Below are 26,145 nucleotides of genomic sequence, written 5' to 3' on the forward strand. Positions count from 1 at the left end.
TGATGTGGTTATGTAAATTCGAGGGGATGTGGCCAGTGCTAATAGTCTTCCAGGTTTCAACAAAACCGAGCTACAGTGTAGACCAGGGAAGAATTGATAACTGTTGAAGTTTGGATCTGCATTTTGGATTTACTTTGAAGGATCCATTAACATTGGGAGATGGAGCAAATGATCTTATAATTGTCAGTGTCAAAAACTTTTGAACTCCCTTCATTGCAGGAAATTTAAGTTCAGGATTGTTTCAGCTATTGCATTGAAATGTTACATAGATGTCAAGATGTGTTCAGTGCTTTTAGAGCAAATTGAATGCAGATTAACAAAGATTTTTGAAACCGTATATTACATCAATTAGTTAAGATAAAACTTTGAAGATCTGTTATTAATCTTTTGGGTTGACAGTGTGACAGGATTATGCAATCTAATCAATGCCAGTCATGCATTGAATGGTGTTTCAGTTAGACATTCATCGTCTGATTTCTCCCGCTTTAAGTTTTACTGAAGGCAGTTTGTCTGTCCTGCCTTCACTGAGACAGTTTGCATAACATTAAACTATCAAGATAAACCAGATCATTAGGATCTGATTTTGTTTTTAATGGTAGAACACATTTGTTTTATACAGTATATGGATTTGCTGTGACCCCTCTCTTTCTACTCATTGAGTTACATTCACTTTTGGTTTAGCTCTTAATATGAAAATTAATGCTGATTGGGCTTTAGTGAATTGGATATCAAAATTTGATTTGTCAAGTGAGTGTCATAATTAAATTTTCATGTCAATCATGACAATCTTGTATCCTGTTCTGTGGCTCTTTGACACCGAGTAGTTGTATCTTCTTTGAGGCAATTGTGGATTGGAAGCAAATCTATTGAACATTTTACGCCAAAAGTTCAGTCATAGAAGCCCAAAATGGAACATGCCGACCAAAATGTCCATCTATGCTAACCCCATTTCCCTGTATTTGGCCCATACCCTTCTAAACCTTTCTTATTCATGTCTTTATAAATTGCCTTTTAAATGTTAAAAATCTGGGCACATCAGGTAATAGTCCAACAGGTTTGTTTGAAACCACAGGCTTTCAGAGCAGCACTCCCTCCTTAGGCAGCTAGTGAGAGAGAATACATTGGACACAGAATTTATAAATAAAATATCACCAGGTCATACAACTTATGCAAATGTGTTGAATAAGCCTAGATGGCTATTAAGTCTTTAATCAGTAAGAATGGCGATGCAGGTTTTGATTAATTAATATGTAAATCCTAAGATTTATACTGCCTGAATATAACTTACCAGTATAAAAGTGACATCTCAGATCAGACTATACATTTTAGATGTGAGGTTTTGTTTCAAGTCTGTGTCTCAACCTGGCGTCAGGCTGGTTTTATTTTAAAATGCCACATTGTCTACAAATTGTGTGCTTTTTGAACAAAATATAATGTATCTGCAAATACAAATAAGCAAATTCACCACATAGATTTGTGTGTGTAGGGGGGGGATGAGAGAGGGAGAGAGAGATTGTGTGGGTGAGAAAGGGAGAGAGAGATTGTTGGGGAGGGGCTGTGAGCATGTGCTTGAGATGTGAGGGAGTATATGCTTGAGATGCCGTTTAAATGTACTGTACCCACCACCATCAGTTCCACTGACAGCTCATTCCATGTGCTTACCGCCCTCCTGCAAAAACAAAAGTTGCCCCTCAAGTTCTCATTTATTCTTTCTTTTCTTATCTTTAAACTGATCGCCTCTAGTCCTTGTTTCCCCAACCCTGGGAAAAAGAGTGAGTGCATTCACCCTATCCATGCCTCTCATGAACTTATACACATCTATAAGATTCCCCTTAGTCTCCTATGCTCTAAAGAAAATCTTCACTGTCTTGTCTACTTGTGACTCCACTTTCAGAGACCTGTGCACCTGAAGTCAAAGGTCCCTCTATTCCATTACACTCCTTAGGGCCATGTTGTTCACCATGAAATTCCTACCTTGATTTGACTTTTCAAAATGCTACACCTCTCACTTACCTGTAGTAAATTCCATTTGCCACTTCTCAGCCTACTTTCCCAGCTGATCAAGGTCCTGCTGTAATTTGCGATAACTTTCCTCACTGTCTATGATGCTGCCTATTTTCATGTCATCTACAAACTTAGTAATCATGCATTGAATCATTCTCATTCAAATCTTTGATATAGAAAGCAAATAACAATGGGCCAGCGCTGACCCTGAAGCACAGCACTCATCACAGGCCTCCAGTCTGACTAGTATCATTATTATCCTGCACTTCCTACCATCAAGCCAATTGTCTCCATTTGCCAGCTCCCCCTGGATTTCATGTGATCTAATCTTCCATAGCATCTTGCCATGTGGAACCTTTATCAAACGCCTTACTGAAATCCATTTTGACAGCATTTCGACACACTGCCCTCCTCAGCCTTCCTGTTCACTTCATCAAAGAACTCTCAAATTTGAGGGGCATGATCTCCCAAGCACAAAGCCATGTTGATGACTCCTGATCAAACCCTGTCTTTCCAAATGCATATATATCTTATCCCTCAGAATCTTCTCTAATAACTTTCCTACCATAAATGTTGGGCTTACTGGACTATAGTTCTGGTGTTTTTCTCTGCAGCCTATGGATAAGGGCACAATACCTGCTACCCTCCAGTCTTCTGGGACCCCACCTGTGGCTAACAGTGATGCAAATATCAGCCACGGCCCCTGCAAATCTCTTCTCTAACCTCTTGCAAAGTTCTTGGATGTATCTGTCAGGACCAGGAGATTTATACATTCTAATACATCCAACACCACCTCTGCTGTGATATAAGACCATAAGACATAGGAGCGGAAGTAAGGCCATTCGGCCCATCGAGTCCACTCCGCCATTCAATCATGGCTGATGGGCATTTCAACTTCACTTACCCGCATTCTCCCCGTAGCCCTTAATTCCTTGTGATATCAAGAATTTATCAATTTCTGCCTTGAAGACATTTAGCGTCCCAGCCTCCACTGCACTCTGTGGCAATGAATTCCACAGGCCCACCACTCTCTGGCTGAAGAAATGTCTCTGCATTTCTGTTCTGAATTTACCCCCTCTAATTCTAAGGCTGTGTCCAGAGGTCCTAGTCTCCTCGCCTAACGGAAACAATTTCCTAGCGTCCACCCTCTCCAAGCCATGTATTATCTTGTAAGTTTCTATTAGATCTCCCCTTTTAATCTTCTAAACTCCAATGAATACAAACCCAGGATCCTCAGCTGTTCCTCATATGTTAGACCTACCATTCCAGGGATCATCCGTGTGAATCTTTGCTGGACACGCTCCAGTGCTAGTATGTCCTTCCTGAGGTGTGGGGACCAAAACTGGACACAGTACTCCAAATGGGGCCTAACCAGAGCTTTATAAAGTCTCATTATTATTAACTTATTATCGGCAAACTTCGCTAGAATGCCCCCAGTCCCTTCATCCAGATCATTAATATATAATGTGAACAGCTGCGGCCCCAGCACTGAACCATGCAGGACACCGCTTATCACCGGCTGCCATTCTGAAAAAGAACCTTTTATCCCAACTCTCTGCCTTCTGTCAGACAGCCAATCCTCAATCCATACCAGTAGCTCACCTCGAACACCATGGGCCCTCACCTTGCTCAGCAGCCTCCCGTGTGGCACCTTATCAAAGGCCTTTTGGAAGTCTAGGTAGACCACATCCACTGGGTTTCCCTGGTCTAACCTACTTGTCACCTCTTCAAAGAACTCCAACAGGTTTGTCAGGCACGACCTCCCCTTACTAAATCCATGTTGACTTGTTCTAATCTGACCCTGCTCTTCCAAGAATTTAGAAACCTCATCCTTAATGATGGATTCTAGAATTTTACCAACAACCAAGGTTAGGCTGATTAGCCTATAATTTTCCATCTTTTGCCTTGATCCTTTCTTGAACAAGGGGGTTACAACAGCGATCTTCCAATCATCCGGGACTTTCCCCGACTCCAATGACTTTTGAAAGATCTCAATCAACGCCTCCGCTATTTCCTCAGCCACCTCCCTCAGAACTCTAGGATGTAACCCATCAGGGCCAGGAGATTTATCAATTTTAAGACCTTTTAGCTTTTCTAGCACTTTCTCTTTTGTAATGGCAACCATATTCAACTCAGCCCCCTGACTCCCTTTAATTGTTGGGATATGGACCCTCCTTCAGATATTACCATTAACCTCAAGTCTTCATGTCTTCACAGTAAACACGAGAAATATTCTTTGAGGACCTTGCCTATCGCCTGCAGTTCCACACGTATATATCCACTTTGGCCTTTAAGGGATCCTATTCCTTTTCATTTCATATACTTAAACGATCTCTGTGTATTAGTATTTTTTCCTTAGCTTTGATTGTAAATATTGCTGATTATTTCTGAATGCTTAGCATGGAGCAGTGCCTGTAGTTTAATGTTTCCATGTTTCCATCGACCTGAAAATACATGCCTTATTGCAGGATCACACTGAACCAGCTTTGGTTTGTGAATCAAATGAAATTTATTTCATTTTGGCAGATGGCTCAAATAGTACTTGCATGTAAAACCCACGCTGACCACAAGGGTAATACTAGGTTCTATAACATGCCCTTGTGAAACTCCTTCGGATGTATTTAAATGTTACATAATTGAAAGCTTTTTGTTCTGTGTATGTTTGTTTTCAGATCGAGAAGTAATATCGCAGTGATATGATGTGCAAGTGTTGTGGTGTGTCTTCCCGTTGCATGGTTTTGTTACATATGCTGAAAAGAATTTTAAACCATCTTCAAATGCTTTCTGCCTACTGTTGGAATGTTTATCTTTGCAGCTTGCAATAACATGTTTGTTATCAAACTGAAATTGTTGGCAGTTGTAGTGTTTAATGATACTTTCATGATTTTGCCTACTGTTTGATATGATGCATTAATCGCAGGTGATGCACGTGGAGTTTCTTAGTACCTTTCAGGTTCATGGCCTTGCAGCTATATAAGAAACTCAGAAGCACTACTACTACTACAATAACAATAACATTGGAGACTCAGCTTTTTAAAGATGATGTCACGTGCAATTGTGTGACCTTGTTGACACCTTTATGGTCACAACTTGATGCGTATCCATGCTTCCTGCATGCATTGTTAAATTAAGTTCTGGACCAATAAATTTTGAGCCATTTTGATGGCTCAGCTGTCAAAGGTTATGGTCAGAATATAAAGTTTCCTGATGGCTGATTTGTAGGAGCAAGAGTCAAGTAAGTTTGCTTATCCATGTGGTTAGCCATGATTGGCTCTGATGTAATCTCATTCTTTATTAACTTTATGCCATTTTGTTAATTGAGGACATTTATTAGACTCAGCAAACTGAAAGCATTGGTTTAGTAATGGCCATAACATGCTAAGCATAGAACTTTCTTGGACCTTAAAAGACCTTGATTTTTGTGTGGACTATGCAGGCGACTCTGTTTCATGTCCCACCTGCTCTAGAGATGTGTAATGACATCTCTGAGCAAGTTGATTTGAAAATAATTTTAGAGCTATTTGCATGAACCTAGAAAAAGCTTTAGGTTAAGCAGTGCTTACATCATTGCAGATAATTTCAACTTTAAAAGCAAATTAATTAAAGCAGTCCTCATGCTGCCAATGACAATGTTTGGACTTAAATTATATTTGTAAGTTCCCACCCACATGCCATCTCAGATGTTTCATGGCATTCCCTTGAGACAGTGATGTGTACTCGTGGATTATACAGTGTGAACCTGTGATTGGATCTGATGGCGATGGAGCCAGCTGGCTTACAAAGATGGGGATATCACACATGACCTATATACCACCCCAACTGCACTAATACCAGAGCAAGGATTCCTCAAAATGAGTTCATTTCTGGTTAGAATACTCTGCAATGTGCTTCCTTCACTCCTTAAAGTATATGTCGCTATTTTTGATTCCAGTTCCACAGTGATCCAGCTGAGATTCAATTAAGCCTGTTTAGTTTCTGCGTTCCATGCCCCAGAGCAATTACTTACTGATGTGCGTATGTGATAAGTTCAGGTGCCACGTGCAGGTGTGTTAAATATTTAAGGGAGTTCAGCATTACTGGTTTTATTTTAAAATCTTTGTGTTGGAAATCCTTTTTTAGCGAGTGCATTGGTGTACTTGAGCTGAATTTAGTGGTATAGAGCCCTAGATCCTCTGGGACAAGTGTAAAGCGTTGTTTAGTATTCACAAAACTTTCTATAGAAGTGCTGTTACTGGGATACAAAGGCTGTTGGTATGATCAAAGACATTTCTATTTTTTGGTGCAAACTGATAATTATTGGAATTTATTACTGGAATCTAAATCGATTGCTCTGCAAGTCAAATACGTAGGATCCAACTGAAAAAAGTCACCCTCCCACAAGTATTTCCAAAAGCATTCAGAAAATTTAGCTGATGTGCTGAGACTTGAGTAATTGGTAGGTCAGAGTGTGTTGAGTCACTATCCACTTTGTTCTTAAACAAAATATTGATTATTTCCCCTTGGATGTTTTGGGTTTGCCTTTTACCCAGTTGAGCTATAGATGGTACATTCAAATTGTTTGTTAGGCCTTCATAGCAAGAGGATTCAAGTACAAGGGCAGGGATGTCTTGCAGCAATTATATGGGGCCCAGTGAGGCTACACCTGGAATATTATATGGGATTTTGGTCTCCTTATCTGGGGAAGGAAATTCTGGTTATGTAGGGCAACAAAGTTTTACACACTGATTGCTGGAATGGCAGGATTCATACCTGAGGAGAAACTGGACAAGTTAAGATTGTATTCACTGGAGTTCAGAAAAATGAAGGTGCATCTCACAGAAACCTAAAGATTCTAACAGGGCCAGATAGGGTGATTGCAGGAAGGATGTTTTCGATGACTAAGGAGTTCAAAACAGAGGCTCACAGTCCAAGGTAATGGGGTAGGTGTATAGAACTGAAAAAATGTTACCCAGAGAATAGTGAACATGTGGAATTCTGTGCCACAGAAAGTGGTGTTGAAATATTAATCCTTTTCGAAGAGTTAGATATAGTTCTTAGGCCTAAATGGATCAATGGGAATGGGGAGAAAGTGGGAACAGGCTATTGAGTTAGGTAATCAGCCATGACCATGTTGAACGGTGGAACAGGTTTGAAGGGCTGAATGGTCTATTCCTGTATTCTGTTTCTGTATCTCTGGTGGAGAGGTATTAATGTCAGTTATGGAGAGGTATTATATGTCTATTATGCCATTTTGTGTAAAAGCATGTGAATGCTGCGCTTTTCCAGCAACACATTTTCAGCTCTGGTCTCCAGCATCTGCAGTCCTCACTTTCTCCTAAATGCATTAAAGCCCTGACTGTGGTTCAGTAGGAAAATGGAGACTTGCCTGTACCTCTTGAGTTATCTCTGAACAATTACATTTGCCAGAGCAGAGAGGATTGGTAGATATTATATTCGTCTTGTAAAAAGAGCAAGGTTAATTCGTGAGACTACCCCCAACGTATCAATTATCTTCCATGTGCAAATGGCAATTTACAATAGTGATGCTAATTTTTTTTAGAAACAGAACAAAATACTGAGTACTGGAAATCTGAACCAAAACATGTCTTGCAGCACCTGTGGAGAAAGGCCATTAATATTGTGTTGATTAGACTAAAGCGAGGACTGCAGATGCTGTAGATTAGAGTCAAGATTAGAGCGGTGCTGGAAAAGCACAGCAGGTCAGGAAGCATCCGAGGAGCAGGAAAATCGATGTTTCAGGCAGGAGCCCTTCTTGAAGAATTGTGTGTTGATTGTCCACTTCTGTTTTATGAACCTGAAGCATTATCTTTCTCTGTTTAGATACTGCCAGATCTGTTTGGTATTTCCAGCACTTGTTTTTGTTTGTTAATTATTCTTTGACAAACCAGGCTAAGCAAAGCGGTTTTTAAGTGAAATGAGCAAGTGCAATTAAATGTTTGCCAACCTTAATAGTGAGAGGGAGCACCATGATAAACATTGCCTAAATAATTTCCTGATTCAGTGTTTCCTGCATTTCTGTATTTATTACTGGTTGTTTGGTCTTGTGATTGATTAATTCCATATGGTATCCTTGCGTTGTTAAACTTACATGGTGTCAGAGGGTGACATTTTACCTTTTTTTGTATATAGAGTTCAGAGATTCTGGAAAAACATGAATCTCCTTTGCTAAAGCTTGACAAAAGGTTGGCAGATATCACTTCATACAAAGTCATTCCTGCATTCGATATATGCATCATTTAGGCTTGTAGTTGGAGTGCCACCTGGAGCAGACACCACTGTGCACAGGAAACAAAACTCCTCCCCCCAACTCCAAAAAAATTTCAAGGGTGCCTAATCGCAGAGCGTTTCAGAGAACATCTCTGGGATGCCTGCACCAATCAACCCCACCTCTCAATCTTCCTTCCCACCTATCCACTCCACCATCATCTCTGACCTATCAGCTTCACCCTCACCTCCATCCACCTATTGTACTCTGTTGCTTTCCCCGTGCCCTTGCCCTAGCCCGACCCCCCTCCCCATTTATCTCTTCATCAAGCTCCAAGCCTCATTCCTGATGAAGGGCTTTTGCCTGAAACATTGATTTTCCTGCTCCCCGGATGCTGTCTGACCTGTTTTTCCAGCACCAGTCTAATCTTGACTCTGATCTCCAGCATCTGCAGTACTCACTTTTGCCTAGATTTTAATGCATACCCAAGAGCTGTGACTGATAGCTAATTCGGTAAAATCTTGTTTGCATCCATATCACCTTTTTCATTCTCAGTCCGTATCTCCATTTATAGTGGAAATGACCTATGTAAAATTGTCACTCTAGAATTAGACATTCAATACAACTGGCAGACTAAAATTAAAATTTAATCCCATAAAAGTATATGTGGCGTACTCAAGTTGAGATTTTGTAAATATGTACAGTTCTTTTGCCAGTTCTGTTGCAGCTGGCAGTAGGTGAATTGGAAAAGGAGAATTTAAAATTCTTCCTGTTCCCAAGACCAAAATTAAGTGGTTTGATTGAAAATTCAAATCTCTTGGCCTGAAAATTACTCATTGGGGTATGTGTAGGTACATTAAGCAATTATTAAGTAACACTTACAAAGGTCATAAACTATTTTAGTATAATATCTATTGAGACTTTTGCTAATGCAAAGAAATTCTTAATGGGGCAAAAGCAGAAACAGGTTACTGAGTTGGATGACCAGCTTAGAACATGTTGAATGGCAGAGCAGACTTCGAAGGCCACTTAGCGTATTCCTCCTATTTTCTGTGTTTAACTGCTTTAAAAGCAAAGGAACTTTGGATTATTGTGCAATGAAAATGAGTGTGGGATTTTTATAGCAAAGGTTCACACTTATCTCAAACAGATTCAGCCTTTCAAGTTTACTTCGCCATTTGACAAGATTGTGGCTGACCAGTTTGGTTGTACCCTTGAATCTAATCTCCAGTCTGCCTCCTATAATTCGGGTTTGGTTGTCAATCCTGGAGGTCAGTTAATCATAACCAGTAAGAATTGAACTTCTTTTTTGGCTGTTTACCTTGGTATGCAATTTGCTTTCTTGCAAAGCACTTCTGTCCCTTTAGGCTGTATTCAGAGCAGTAGTACTTGTTGAGGGCAAAATCTTTGCTATTGAATTTGTGCAATAGTGCACATCATACTGTAATCTTCAGATTCTAGTAAAATGGGAATAGTAATTTTCAACTGCCCCATTAAATCTCAGTTGGAAAGAAGAGTGTTCTTTGGCATGATTGTGGATGTTTTTATAATCCTGTTTTGTATTGAATCTTGCGTTCTGAACATCTTTAGGGTCGTCTTCCTGCTGAAACTGAGTGAGGTCTGAATGCCATTCGCAAAAGTTTCTGAAAAGAATGCTTTACACAGTAAATGTAGGACTATTTTGAGGGCACTGTGTAAATTAAGAACTGTTAAACTGGTTAGTATCAGCTCCAGTTGCACAGGCTTTATCGATTCTTGGGTTGCTGTTTCATAGTGGTGAAACTTTTGTGTGAAGCAGTTTCCACTTGTCTGCTCCAGCAGTTTAAAAACTTGCACTATTTTCCAAATGATTGCCAGTATTTGAATGAATGGTTCAGACATTGGAATACCCAATGAAATCCCCTTTTGGGATTTGCCTTGTTCCTTACGTGAGGCTTGATGTAGGTCAACTGAATTGTGATGCATTATACTTGGTAGAAAATACAAGTCTCTGGTAAACTGCACAGTGAATGTTACATTTCAATGAGATGGATCTCCTGAAATTATAAGCTTTTTATTGCTACATTTTCAGAAGATAGCATCTATATATTACAGACCTAGCTTAATATATTTGTCATCCTGTTCCTGCCTCAGTTGAAGAAAGCGCTCAGACACTAGTTTGACCTCCTTCATCTTTATTCAGGGCCCTGGAGGGAGAGAGAGTGATCGCCCATCTGGTCCAGATCCTGTTGTAATCTCATTCACTTTATTGCCGTTTATTACTGGTTTAATAGAAATTGAAACCCAAACTTAGTCCTTTTTTTTGATAGTACTTAAATCCCAGAATGTCTGTTGAATGTATGACTCTTGACATCATGTTAATGTTTGATATACTCCAAGATACCAGCCATGTTATACCATTACCATGGCTTTACGGTCTTATATCCTACTTGTACTTTGTGGCACTTTGGTTTCAGGGGTACTGCATAAACTCTGATCCAGTTTCTCAAAACATTTGAACTGCCTTCTAATGAATTTATTTATTTTCGATTTTAAATGTCATATTGATATTGTTGAGTCATAGATTCAACAGACACTGGGGTTTAAGTACTATAAAAAAAAAGTGACAATTTTGGTTCCAACTTCTATTAAACCAGTAATAAACAGCAAAAATTTCAGTGAATGAGGTATAAACTCATCTGGCTGTGATTAGGATAGGAAGTTGACCAAAAACTAGGAGTCTGGCTGACTGGCAAACTTTGAACACTTGTGAACTGCGTCATAATTGAATCATTGTAAAAAAAAATACATATTAAACAATATTGTTACCTAGGGTTGCATCTTTAATGTATTCTATCATTGCTGAAATGATTTTTATTGGACCTTAATATTCGTCCAATTTTAAAAAAAGGATTTTACTTTATAAATATTCATGTTTAACTTTTAGGTTAAATATACATTGTACCTTTATCATAGGCAAGAGTTTAGTGATGGGAATCAACATCATGTGGATGCAGAAATTTCGCTGAGTGCACAAATGGTTTGCCAGTTACCACTGGGGCTGCAATTGTTCGATTCCCTTCTATTATTATGTGATTGGTCACTGGAAGTTGAACCTCCCGGTTGTAGTGGTAGTACCATTCTGAAAACCATCTACATTCTGATTCTACAAGAACAGCATAATCAGATGGCAATAGAGAGGGGCATATGTTATTGAACAGATCATCCAGTTTGGAAAAAAAGAAACTTATGTGAAGTGACTGGAACCTTGTGTAACTTGAGTGGTTTACAGTTAGAAGAAAAGGAGTGAGAAAGTGTATCAGGTATGAGCAGGTAGGGAAAGAGTTAAGTTTTGGGTTGTGAGAAACAAAGGCTCAGCTAGCGTGACTTGGATCAGGTAAGAACTTGCAGTAAATGAGATGTTGGAGGCAAGGGTGGTGGGTTGATGAGGTGAAAAAGTATTCATTATGTGAAGCCAGTTAACAAGGTTAAGAACGTTCATTGTATAACACCAGATGGCTTAATCTTTACTGTTGATGTTCGCTGATTGTAACAGTCACCCAATCAATATAGGTGTTGCCTTATTTGGATGCTGCTCCCTGTAAGTGACTATGTAATTCATCATTAAGAATCTGCAGTTCGAGAGAAGACCAAGAACTTGTCTCTGCGCACATGGGCAATCATTCTCTCCCCCTCCAGGGCGCAGCATAAAGATGAAGGAGACAAAGCCATGCTTTGTCTGAGTGTTTGTTTCAACTGATATGGGGATAGGGAAACGGGATGATAGGAGGGCTGCAAATGCTGGAGATCAGAGTCGAGAGTATGGTGCTGGAACAGCACAGCAGGTTAGGCAGCGTCTGATGAATAGGAGAGTTGATGCTTTGGACATTAGCCCTTCATCAGGAATGAGGCTTGTGGGCTGAGTGATAAAGGGGGGGGGAAGATAGCTGAGAATGCAATAGGTAGATAAAGGTGGGGGAGAAGGTGATAGGTTGGAGAGGACAGTGGAGCGGATAGATAGGAAAAGACTATGGACAGGTCAGGAGTGCGGTGTCAAATTGGAGGCTTGGGACTGGGATAACAGAGAGGAGAAATGACAACTGGAGAAATCCACATTAATCCTGTGGTTGCAGGGTTACAAGGCAGAAGTTGTGGTGTTCTTCCTCGAGGTGGTTAGGATTTGGCGATGGAGGAGACCCAGGACCTGCATGTCCTTGGTGAGGTGGGAGGGAGTCAAGTGTTCAGCCACGGGGCAATGGTTCTGACAAGGGAATTGCGGGAGGAATGGTCTCTCTGGAATGCTGATAGGGGTGGGGAGGGAAATATATCTCCGGTGTTGGGGTTTGTTTGTAGGTGGCAGAAGTGGCGGAGGATGATGTGATATATATATGAATGTTGGTGGGGTGGAAGGTGAGGATGGGGCGTGCGGGCGGTGTTCAAGGGCCTTGATGCGGCAAGTAGAGGAGATGGGCTGGAGGGCATCGTCAACCATGTGGGAGAGGAAATTGTGGTCTTTGATGCAGGAGGCCATTTGGGATTTTCTAAGGTGCAATTGGTCATCCTGGAACAGATGTGGCAGAGGTGGAGGAATTGGGGATAAAGGATGACATTTCTACAGGAGGCAGGGTGTGAGGAGACGTAGTTCAGGTAGCTGTGGGAAATAGTGGGTTTGTAATTGATGCCCGTGGTTAGTTGGTTGCTGGAGATGGAGAGGTCCACGAAGGGGAGGGAGGTGTCTGAATTGGGCCAGGTGAATTTGAGGTTTGGGTGGAAGGTGTTGATGAAGTTGAACTATTCAACCGACTCATGAGAGCATGAGGTGGTGCCGCTACAGTCTTCGATATAGCGTAGGGAAAGGTGGGGGATAGTGCCAATGTAGCTGCAGAAGAGGGACTGTTCCACGTACTCGACAAAGAGGCAGGCATAGCCAGAGCCCATGCGGGTGCCCATGGCTACCCCTTTAGTTTCCACATCCGACCCCCTCACCTCTGTCCAAGGATCCTCCCACATCCGACCACCTGGACACCGCATGCTGGCTTGTTGACCTCTTCATTTCTGACCACTGCCGTGACATGAACTCACTCACCCACTTCAACCTCCTGCCCTGCCAATACGCAGCCCTTCCCTCCCTCTGCTCCAATCCCAACCCTATTATCAAACTAGCAGTCAAGGTGGGTGCTGTGGTAGTTTGGCACACTGACCTCTACACCTCTGAAGGAGAAAGTGAGGTCTGCAGATGCTGGAGATCAGAGATGGAAATGTGTTGCTGGAGAAGCGCAGCAGGTCAGGCAGCATCTAGGGAACAGGAGAATCGACGTTTCGGGCATTAGCCCTGAAGAAGGGCTAATGCCCGAAACGTCGATTCTCCTGTTCCCTAGATGCTGCCTGACCTGCTGCGCTTTTCCAGCAACACATTTCCATCTCTACACCTCTGAAGCCAGGGACCAACTTGCAGATACCTGCTCCTATTGCCCCCTCGACCACGACCTCACCTCCCATCACCAGACCATCCACAGCCTCGTCACCTCTTGGGATCTCCCATCCACAGCCTCCAACCTCATTGAAAACGAGCCCTGCACCGCCTGATTCTACCTCCTACCAACGATTCACAAACCTGACTTCCCCAGTCAACCCATTATCTCAGCCTGCTTCTGTCCCACTGAACTCACCTCTGCATACCTTGACACTGTCCTGACCTCTTAGTCCAGGAACTCCCCACTTACATTTGGGATACACCATGCACGCCCTTCACCACCTTCAACGCTTTCTTTTCCCCTGCGCCTTGCACCTTATCTTCACCATGGAAATTCAGTCCCTCAACACATTTATCTGTCACGACGAAGGCCTCCATTACTTCCCCTCACGCCGTCCCAACCAGTACCCTTCCCTCATCTGCCTGGTTGAACTGGTCCTCACCCTTAATAACTTCTCCTTCCAATCTTCCCGCTACCTCAACCAAAGGGATAGCCATGAGCACCCGCATGGGACCCAGCTTTGCCTGTCTCTTTGTATGGTACGTGAAACAGTCAATCCTCTGCAGCTACACAGCACCATCCCCCACCTTTTCCTCTGCTACATTGAAGAATATGTATCGGCCAGTCATCAACTTCAGTAAAACCTTTTGCCCCAACCTAAAATTCACCTGAACAATCTCGAACACCCCTCTCCCCTTCAACTCCCCCTCCCACTCCTCCAAAGGACTTGCAGGTCCTGGCTCGTCTCCATCACCAAACTCTAACCATCTGGTGCTTGGAGGAAGAACAACTCATCTTCCGCCTTGGGACCCTGCAACCACATGGGATCAATGTGGATTTAACTGGTTTCCTCACTTCCCTTAGCCCCTCGCGCCAGTCCCAGTCCCAAGTCTCCAACTTGCACTGTCCTGTTGGCCAGGCCATCATCTTTCCCATCTGTCCGCTCCACCCTCCTCCAACTGAACACCTTCTCCCCAACTTCATCTACCTATTGCATTCCCAGCCCCAAATTGCAGAAACATTTTGGATATTTCCTTACTACTTTTCAGAAAAGCCAAACCAGTACTTATCTAAAATGCAAGCACTTGAATTCTGCACAGATTTGTCAGATCTAGCAAATATTTCTAATCTTTTGTTTTTATTTTATGTTTTTGCTGCATTGTTGTATGCATTTAGTCTACAATAGTTTTGCAAATATCAAAACATTTTTCTGCAATTGCCTGAAATTGTCAAGAGATATACAGCACTGAAGCCGACCCTTTGATCCAACTCGTCAATGCCAACCAGAAATATATACATCTAGCCCCATTTGCCAGCATTTGGTCCATATCTCTCTCAATCCTTTCTATTCCTATGACCATCCAAATACCTGTTAAATGTTGTACCAGCCTCCAATACTTTGCCAGTGCATTCCATACCCATAACACCCGCTGTGAAAATGTTGCCCCTTAAGTCCTTTTAAATCTTTCCCCTCTCACCTTAAACCTATGCCCTCTTTTTGAGCTCCCTACCCCAAGAAAAAGGCCGTGCTGTTTGCCCTGTCCATACCTCTCATGATTTTAAACCTTTATAATGTCACCCCCTCAGTGTCTGATGCTCCAAGGAAAATAGCCCAGTTTATTTAGCCTCCCCCAGTAGCTCAAATTCTCCAACCCTGGCAACTTTCAAGGAACTATGAACCTGCACACCAAGGTCTTTGTTTAGCAACACTCCCCAGGACCTAACCATTAAGTGTGAGTCCTGTCCTGATTTGCCTTTCCAAAATGCAGCACCTTACATTGATCTAAATTACCTCTCATTGGCCCATCTGATCAAGGTCCCATTGTACTTTGAGGTAACCTTGTTGTCCACTGCATCTCCAATTTTGGCGTCATCTGCAACTTATTCACCAGATGTCCTATGTTTATATCCAAATCATTTATCCAACATTGATCTTTGTGGCACACTGGTGACAGGCCTCCAGTCTGAAAAATAGCACTCCACCACCACCCTCTGTCTCCTACCTTTTGATCTAGTTCTGTATTCAAATAACTAGTCCACCCTCTATTCCATGTGGTCGAACCTTGCTAGCCAGTCTGCCGTGAGGAACCTTGTCAAACACTTTTTCTGAAGCCCTCATCAGTCATCTTTGTTACTTCAGAAAACACAATAAAGTTTCTGAGACATGATTTCCCATACACAAAGCCATGCTGACCATCCCTAATTAGTCCTTGCCTTTCCACATACACGTAAATCTTGTCCCTTTGGATTCCCTCCAACAACTTGCCGACCACTGATGTCAGGCTCACTGGTCTACAATTCCCTGGTTTTTCTTTACACTTTTATTAAATAGTGGCACACGTTATCCCACTTCCAGTCTTCTGGCAACTTGTCTGTGGTTGTTGACACAAAAAGTTTAGCAAAGGGCTCAGCAATCTCTTCTGTAGCTTCCCATAGAGCTCCATGGTGTGCCTGATCAGGTCCCGGGGATTTTTTCCACCTTTGTGTTTTAAGATGCCCACCACCACCCCATCTGCAGTAGTGACATTTTGAAAAATGTCACTATTTATCTCCCATGTGCTCCATCTTCCATATCCTTCTCTACTGTAAACACTCATGCAAAACACATGGTTAGTATCTTCCCCCATCTGCAGTTCCACAGACAGTGGCCTTGCTGATCTTTTAAGAAGCCCTATTCTTTCTCTTGTTACCCTTTTATCCATAATGTATTTGTCAAATCCCTTTGGATTCACCTTAACCCTATTTGCTGAAGCTATTTCATGTCCCCTTTTTGCCCTCCTGGTTTCCCTCTTAAATGTACTCCTACTGCTTTTATCCTCTTCTGGGGAATCACTCGATTTTTGCTGTCTATGCCTGATATATGCTTGGTCCTCCTTCTGGACCACAAGCTCAATTTCTTTAGTCATCCAGCATTCCCTACATCTTCCAGCCTTGCCTTTCTCCCTAACTGGAACATACTGTCTCTGGACTCTCATTATCTCATTTTTTTAAGGCTTCCCATTTTCCAGCTATCCCTTTACCTGCAAACATATGCCCTCAATCAGCTTTTGGAAGTTCCTGCTTAATACTGTAAAAATCAGCCTTCCTTCAATTTAGAACTTGAACGTTTTGTAAAACAAATAACCATTTGTCTTAGCTGAGTTCTGTCTCTTGCTGTCAGCCTCCATTCTAAAACACATTCTGAATTGATTTTGTCTGTGTAAATCCATTTCCAGTTTATATTTGTGGAATCTCAAAATATGCCAGCTTTCTGCGAAAGCAACTCCGTTAGTCCCATCTGCCATTCTTTCTTTCTGATCGGTCATTTTTTCCTTTAGACCTTTATGCTGTTCCCTTGTGAAAACCACAGTTGAATCTGCCTGCATCACAAATGCAGATTGTGCATTTCAGATCCTATTCACTGGCTGTATTTTAAAATTCACATGACACTCTTTTGCGATTCACCTTGTGTTTATATTTTTTGATTCAGTCATCCTCTACCAATGCTAATAGTTCTTTCCTATCTACTCTGTCCAGCCCACTTTTGATTTTGAAAGCCTCTCTCAAGCTTCCTCTCGGCCTTCTGTTTTTAAGGATAATAGTCCCAGCTTATCAAATTGATATGTGACTGAGGATCTTTAAGCTGAGAATGAAGTAAATTCTTTTGCATCTTCTCTAATACCTCGCCATTCTTCCTAGTGTGACATGGAATGGACACAATTGGATGCACTACACCATTTGAGGTTTAATCTGATTTTTGTGGTTGGTCATAATTATCTTTTATACACACTGCTTCAAATCACAAAGCTGAAATTCTAACTAACACCTGTCTGTATGCACTGACCACGATTTGTGCATGTGTATCCAAGTCCCTCTGCTCTAATACCTCATTTAAAATTGTTTTTTCATGTCTCTTCTCATTCTTCTTGTCAAATATATCACTTCACACTTCTGTGCATGAAATTTACCTAGCCACTTGCTTGTGCATTCCACCAGCCTGTCTGTCATTGTCCTCCTAAAACTATCACTTCAGTATTCCTGAGAAAAGAGTGTTTTTTTTGGCGTTATTGCATTCATCAGAACAAATTTGCAAGAATACTAAATTTCAGAAGAGAACAGCAGTTTATACTGCATGAGAGCTCGGATCCCTTGAGCATTCTCTTCAGCATCATCTCAAATCAATCAACAACATGTTTCTTATGTAGTATAAATTGCTCACCTTTGAAACTCAGTATCTTGCTATTCCGTTCTGATGAATGAAAAATGCAAATCTTCTGTAGTATCGTTTTTAAGTAATATTCAATTTCTGAACTAGGTGACTGTAAGTCCATCATTGTTGACCTCAGTTTGTGTACTCTAAGTTTAGTCACCTGACAAGTTTGAAATTGAGGCTTGCACACCCAGGTCATTAACATAGGTCACACAAAGTTGTGGTTTTAGTATCACCCTCCAGGAATCCCAGTGTAGACTTTCTTCCTATCTGCAAAACAGTAGTTTACTCAATGTCATGGACAACTTTGCTGATTTCCTGTTGTTTTACACTCGGTGAAAACTAACGAACAAATTATGTTTCTGTACTGTTTGATTTTCTGACAGCTGTTTAATTTTAAGATTGCAAATGTCTATACTTGTAATGGAGACCATTGATTCACCTGTCTCTCACTAATTATGCTTCTTTGTAGTAAAGTTCCTATAATTAAGCTGCAAATAAATGCATAAGATGCTTCCTTATCCCTACTGAACTTGTTGCACATCCGATGTCTTTAAATTTAGCATTAGGTTCTGCATCACAGATGTTGGGCACTAAATGCCTTTCCTGTAGTGAGCTTCAAATTTACTTTCATTTGAATGCCGGTAGGGATTTTTGGAACTGTATTACTAAGAATGTCTAGGATGTGTTTGCATCTTGTAGAGTTCATTTTTGACCTTGAAAAAAATCACTGATTGTAACAAAAGCGAAAAAAAAACTCAAGGTTTCTGTCCACTCCTTTTGGAAGGAAGTATGGCTGCGTGGTCCTGAATTGCATTTAAAACATGTTGCTCAATATGCACAGAAGCACTGTAATGCAGTAAGGAAATGCTCTACCACAGACGAGTACTGAAGAGATCAGACTGTGGCAGCATAAGCAAAGTGTTGAGTCAATTCTAATGCTTTCCTGTGATAAATTGAAAAGAACAGAGCATTGATAAACATCAGATATATTCATTCCTAACATCTAGCCTCTGCTGAAAGTGTGGGTAAATTACTATCATTATTGTCAGGCTTACTGATAACACAGTACAGAAAAGTATCCTTTTGCTGCAGCTGTGGAAACCTTTATGTATAGTTGTATGTTATTTGCCCCTCAATCTCTTATCGTTAAGTTGGAGGCTGTTTCAACAGATTTAGGTTTGATGTCAACTATCCTAACAATGAGGTTGCCTATTTTTATGGTCTCCACATTGTACTCTTCATATATTTTAGCTCGCCTGTAGCTCTGTATGTGCCATCAATTCCTATCCAGTTCCTTTCGCCCAGTACACCCTTGTTCAACTGGGTAGTTAAGTACTGCCTTAATTTTAAATTTTTTGTCAATGTTTTCAAATCTGTTTGTAACCTTGCCACAGAACTAAAGACATTTACATTGCTCTAATTCTGACCACCTGATCATTCCCAATTTCAATTACTCCACTGATGACAGCCATGATATCACTACTTAAACTCTGAAACGTGGTCCCCAAACTGTCACCTTCCTTTTAGGACTGTCAATGTTGATCACTTCTAATCTTTCGTCAAGTGGTTTGGTGTCATATGTTAATGGTCCTGTAAAGCATTCTGGGATGTAAAACATTCCCATGGAGATAGTAAAATGGCAGGTTGCCTGAAGTCATTGTAAAATCAATGCAGTTTAGTTCTAATCAGAAAGCAAAATACTGTCTGTTCTGGAAATCTCAGGTTAAAAACTGCTGGAATTCTTAGCTTGCATAGCAACTGTGGATTTTCCAGGCCAATGATTTTCCATCAGAACTGGAAAAGTTTAAAGATGTAATAAAATTGTTTTGCCCAAAACCTATTCCTTGGCTAACTTTTCCCAGTTCTGATGAAAGATTAACAACTTGTCTAGAGTTGATAACAGAACCTAAAATGTAATTCTTGTATTGAAAATGTTTTGTGTGGTGCAGGTAGCTAGTAGTGAGGAACATTTTAAGAAATATGAATTCTTCTATTACGAGCTTAAATTCTGCAAGTGGTGACATGTCAAGTGCAGTTCCGGTTTAAAGACTTAAAGAATCAAAAGACTTATTCACCTCAAAGTTAGTGTTGATATTTGCAGTAAATACTTCCACAAGTGTCTCACAATAGGAAACTGGAATTTGCACCTCGTCAATACTTTCCTGTCCTTTTTAAAGAGGAATTTTATTAACCTTTTGGCCATGACTTTTACTGGATGCAGATATCAGGTTGGAACTTCTGAAATGTTAAACCATGAATGTCCAGATATCTTTTCTCATGCCTCATTTATGATATAATTGCTATCTAAAAATTGATTTAATTCTGTTTGATTGCACCTGAAGTGCATGTTGACTCAACTCCCTTCCCTGGCAAATGCCCAGAACTAAACCAACTTTTAGTTGACATCAGCTTCAGCCTATACATGAGTCCTGTAATGTTGCCTGATTTTGCCCCTTTCTCTGTTGAATCCTTATTTCAAGCGATTGTAGTTTCGAGGTTGACATTACTAGCTTCCAAGATTCTTCCCTCCATAAATTTGAGGTCACCCAGAGCTTTGACCATGTCCTGACCCACCCTTTGCTCACTGACCTGCATGGGTTCTTGTTCAAGCACAGCCTCAGTTTTAAAGTTAACATCCTTGTTTTCAAATTCCTACTTGTTTTTGCCTCTTCCCATCTCTGTCACCACCTCCAGCTTCACCTTCCTCTGAAATAGATGTTCTCATATATTCCTGGCCTTTTGAGCAGCCCCAATTTTAATTACTCCACCATTGGCTTGAATTCCCTCTCTCTGACTCTTATTTTTCTTTCCTCCTTTTAGACATTTCATGAAACCTAGCTGTTTGCTCTAGCTAATGGCCATTTAATCTAATATGTCCTCGTGGCTTGGTTGTATTTTGTTTTATACCTCTCTGGTGTCGCACCTTGGGGTATTTTACTCCATTAAAGAGTCTATTTCCTTTTGTGGGAGAGACTAGAACTAACAGAAACAATTTAAAATAAGAATTCTCCCATTTAAGGCACAGATGAGCCCTATTTCTCAGTCAATTTCTGTGCTCTTTTCTTCCTCCACAGAGCAAGGAATTTGAATGCTTTAAAGGCAGAGATAGCGATCTTTCACTAAGGACAAATCAAATTTTCAGTAGGCAGGCAAGTGAAGTTAAAGCCACAATTCAATTAGCTGTAATTTTACTGAATAGCAAAGCAGGCTTTAGGGGTCAAATGTACTACTTTTAATTCACATGTTCGTGTATAACTAACAGTCCCTGGAGATATGAAAATTGAAGTAAATTAAAAGTAAATGCTAGCCAGTTTTGGTGCATAATTCATTTTATCTTCATTCTTTGCTTTTGGCTTGAATATGCCAGAGATCATTTCAGTCATGTTTTTAGATGTGGACTCATAAGATTGTTTTTTCTTTGAATTTCCTTTCAGTAATGGGGGAATTTGGTTCAAAAAAATTAGCAGCATCCTTGAAACATATTGACTTGATTTTTTGTATCACTTTGCTTAGTGATCCAAATGCACTGAACCAAATCTGCACCTTAAGTATGTAGCAGTATTGAGTTTGGGGGCCACCAAAATGTCAACCTTCACTGTCATTGGTACTGTTGCTAAATATAGTATCTGCTCCTCATCAACACTGGATCTGCGGATAGCAACTCTGGATGCTGTTTGGCACTTGTTTTTGAGATACCTTAAAACACAGGTGATGGTGTGCATATTCACTGGTAGAATTCAGAACTATTCCACATTATGCTCTCAAAACATTTTAATTTTTTAACTAATGTGAACTGGTGGCTTGCTTCATTGGAGGAATAGCCATTTTCCATCCTGGAAGGCAAATGAATTGGCCCTCTGGCATGGAATCCCAGAAATAGGAGAGAAGGTGAAATATTGATTAGAAACCAGAGATTTCAGCTCTGAATCATTCCTTGTAATAGTAATGGGTACTTTTTTTTTAGTTCTAATTGCCATGTGTTTCGGTTCTTGTCAGTACTGGTTTAAATCTAGCCGGTGAAACAAGCTAATACACTGCTGCTCTTTTGAGCTTACTGTTGACTTAAAGCATGTTTAAAAATGTTTCCATATCACTGCAGATTACAGAAAACACTATCTCCTGAGTAGCTAATTTGGTGATTGGGTTCTGAAATAATGACTCCTGTTCTTTCACTGTAGATCTTTGTACAATATGGTGAGAAGTGCAAAGCCTCTGAAGAACTCCTACCTTTATTGGACGTGTATCGGATTTCTATCCAAAGTTACACAAACGCAAGGCCTTACCTGACTACGGACTGTGCTCATATTCATTTTGTACTGAATCGATTAGCAGTGTAAGTGCCACTATACTTAATGGCATTTTTCTATGAAAATTCAACTGCAAGAATCTTAAGTGTAGAAAATAAGCTTGGGATTTCTTTGCTCTTTGTGTGGCAGCTGGAATTTAATTTTGATAAATGTGACATTTTGCATTTTGGTAAGGCAAACCAGGGCAGAGTTATACACTTAATGGTGGGGCCTGGGGAATGATGTTGAACAGAGACCTATGAGTCCAGGCGCATAGTTCCTTGAAAGTGGAGTTGCAGGTGGTGAACGCATTTGGCATGCTTGCCTTCATTGGTCAGTGCATTGAATATAGGAATTGAGGCATCCTGTTGTGGTTGTACAGGACATGGGTGAGGCCACTTTTAAAATACTGTGTTCATTTCTGATGTCTTTGCTATAGGAAAGATGGTGTTAAACTCTTAAGATTCAGAAAAGATTTACAAGGATGTTGTGGGATTGGAGGGTTTCAGCTATAGAAGCTGAATAGGTTGGGGGACATTTTCCTGGAGCATGGGAGACTGAGGGTTAACACTTGAGGGGTATGGATAGGGTGAATAGCCATGGTCTTTTTCCTAGAGTAGGAGAGTCCAAAATTGCAGGGCATAGGTTTAAGGTGAGAAAGAAAAGATTTAAAAAGGACTTGAGGGACAACACTTTCATGCAGAGGGTGGTGTTTATATGGAATGAGCTGCCAGAGGAGGGGGTACAATTACAGCATTTAAAAGGCATCTGGATGGGTATATGAATAGGAAGGATTTAGAGAGATCTGGGGAATACTGCTAGCAAATATGACTCAATCACTCAAGGATATCTGGTTGGAAGGAACAGGTGGACTGAAGGGTCTGTTTCCGTACAATATAACTCTGTGACTGAGTAGTTAGTATTGTGGACTGCTATGGGTTTTGGTGTCTTGCGGTAGAATTTGTGCTGTACTCCTTGTCGTTAGTATTGTTGCTAAATGCATGTTAGGTTTTTTATTCTTGTGGGGCATTGGTGTCACTAGCTGGCCAGACTTTATTGGCCACCATTCTTAATGGGCGTTGAGAAGGTGGTGGTGAGTTGCCTTCTTGAACTATTGCAGTCCATGTTCTGCAGTTAGACCCTCAATGCCTTTCGGAAGGGCATCCACCGTTTTTACGCATCCAGGTGCAGTTGGGGAACTTAACCACCTGTACTAATCATGGTGGAAATTCTAAAACCATCTAAATGTCACTTTACTAAAAACATTATGGTTTATGATATTATGGCTGTTTATTTGGTACTTGAGCAGATTTGATGAAATACTGTGTAGAATAAGTTGTATAGAATAAGTTACACTTGTAAGATTCCTCGTCTTTATTGGCAACAGAATAAATGTTTGCTTTTCTGAAGAGACATTTGTTTTTGTTTCCTGGCAACAGATGCAACAGATCTTCAGTAGAATAAGTCTGAACCTTTCAAAAGGAGTTAGCTGACTCATTTATTAACCCTGTTTAAAATTTTAGGAGTTGTTTTGAACTTCTATTGTCACTGTCTGAAAATGAGATTCCACAAGAGGTATGGCAGCAGCTGCAACAGACGTTACAGGTGAGTGATCGGTTGGAAATGGCAGATTATTTGTTGAAATGAGTTTTGTTTGCTCTAATTCTCAATTGCACTGTAGTCAATAATGATCCAAACCTTGATTTCATTCATTGGAGTGCTTTAATATGTAGGTTTTTTTCTGATCCCAGTTGGCGAAAATATCGGCCAGACCCATCTCAGTGAAACCTGGCTTGATAGATCATAAAATGTATCTCTTTGTAGTTCGGTCATCATAGTCATCAATCCCTGAACATTAAACTGCCAATAAATCTTCTATAAATAAAAAAGCAACTTATCACCACAAATGGTTAATTATGAAGTAGAAAAATCGAAACATGAGAAGATTCAACAATTTACAATGCTATCATTTGCTGGTAGTCCATCTAAGTAAAATATCACTCCTATCTAAAGTCTTTAATTATTTGCTGAGCTGACAAGTTGCAAGCTTTTCCTTTTGGCAATTACACATTCACCAAGTGTGATTCTCTCCATTATTGTCTCTCCTGGAGACACAAAACTACTGACTGATTTCTTTCCACTGAATCAGAGAAAAATTTGGTCTCTTACCGCCTGTGTGTGCTGGGACTGCTTTAAAAAAAATTTGACTACTTTCCTGCTTGAAGACTTCACAAACCATCTGCTATCCTGAGATGAAACTATTCTTCTGAACTGAAACCTGATACTGACCGCTTCCTTGTGTTCAGTTCCCAATCATAATCTAAACCAAAGCAGCAGTGGGAGCATTGTAATTGAATTTGGCGTGGGGATCCCACTCCTGATTTGAAATCAGAAGCTGTTGTAAAATGTAAATGTGAGAGGAGAGGATCCAGCTTGTCTGTGATTATTCCTCATGTCAAATACACTCTTAACACCGTGCTACGAAATGTCTCATGCAGATAATTGATGTGGCAGATACCTTTGGAACGACTTATACTTTAGAGTAATAGGGCAATGTTTGGCAAATAAAGGTTTTTTTTTCTCAAAACGTTTGAAGTACGTCACAATGACGGTTAAATTGATTATTAGATGTACAGCATGGAAACAGACCCTTTGGTCCAACTCGTCCATGCCGACCAGATATAGAACATAGAACAATACAGCGCAGAACAGGCTCTTCGGCCCTTGATGTTGTGCCGGCCTGTGAACTATACTCAGCTCGTCCCCACATGCTATCCCATCATCGTCCATGTGCTTATCCGAGGATTGTTTAAATCTCCCTAATGTGGCTGAGTTAGCTACATTGGCAGATATGAAATTCCACACCCTAACCACAGTGAAGAACCTGCCTCTGACATCTGTCTTAAATCTATCACCCCTCAATTTGTAGCTATGACCCCTAGTACAATCTGACCTTATCATTCTAGGAAAAAGACTTGCACTGTCTACCCTATCTAATCCTCTGATCATCATGTATGTCTCTATCAAATCTCCTCTTAGCCTTCTTTCCAATGAGAACAGGCCCAAGTGTCTCAGCCTTTCCTCATAAGACCAGGCAACATCCTGATAAATCTCCTCTGCACCTTTTTCTGATGCCTCCCATCCTTCCTGTAATAGGGCAACCAGACTATACAAGTATTTCAAGTGCAGCCACACTAGCGTTTTGTATATTTGCAACATCACATTGTGGCTCCGGAACTCAATCTCTCTACCGATGAAACCTAACACACCTTGTGCCTTAACAGCTCTATCAACCTGGGTGGCAACTTTCAGGGATCTTTGTACGTGGACTCCAAGATTCCTCTGCATATCCACACTATCAAGAATCTTTCCATTGACCCAGTAGTCTGCCTTCCTGTTATTCTTCCCAAAGTTAATCACCTTGCATTTAGTTGCATTGAACTCCATTTGCCACCCCTCAGCCCAATTCTGCAGTTTATTGAAGTCCCCCTGCAACCTGTAACATTCTTCTACACTGTCCACCACTCCGCCGACTTTAGTGTCATCTGCAAACTTAGTAATTGAGCACCTATGCCTGCGTCTAAGTCATTTATAAAAATGACAAACAGTAGTGGGCCCAAAACAGATCCTTGTGGCACAACATTAGTAACTGACTCCAAGCTGAATATCTTCTATCAACCACCACTCGTGGCCTTCTTTCAGAAAGCCAGTTTCTAATCCAAACTGCTAAATCACCCTCGATCCCATGCCTCTGCATTTTCTCCAACAGCCTACCATGTGGAACCTTATCAAAGGCTTTACTGAAGTCCATGTACACCACGTCAACTGCCATACCCTCATCTACATGCTTGGTCACCTTCTCAAAAATTTCAGGTTTGTGAGACATGACCTGCCCTTGACAAAACTATGTTGACTATCTGAAATCAAATTGTTACTTGCTAGATGATTATAAATCCTATCTCTTGTAATCCTTTCCAAAACCTTTCCTACAACAGAAGTAAGGCT

General features: G+C 40.8%; 1 protein-coding gene across 2 annotated transcripts in view; it reads left to right on the forward strand.

Moving 5' to 3' along the window:
* Nucleotides 1-26,145, forward strand: part of rlf (RLF zinc finger) — a 64,646-nt gene that overhangs the window by 11,545 nt on the left and 26,956 nt on the right. The window contains exons 2-3 of one of the 2 annotated variants that reach the window (XM_043717375.2): nt 22,033-22,187; nt 23,664-23,745. In XM_043717375.2, coding sequence (XP_043573310.1) covers nt 22,033-22,187; nt 23,664-23,745 — 237 coding nt within the window. Of the gene's footprint in view, nt 1-22,032; nt 22,188-23,663; nt 23,746-26,145 lie in introns of those variants that run through there. The other variant, XM_087976753.1, reaches the window with a different exon arrangement.

Source organism: Chiloscyllium plagiosum, unplaced genomic scaffold (genome assembly GCF_037043375.1).
Source record: "Chiloscyllium plagiosum isolate Xiang-an unplaced genomic scaffold, Cpla_swu_hap1 HiC_scaffold_30, whole genome shotgun sequence".
NCBI lineage: Eukaryota > Metazoa > Chordata > Chondrichthyes > Orectolobiformes > Hemiscylliidae > Chiloscyllium > Chiloscyllium plagiosum.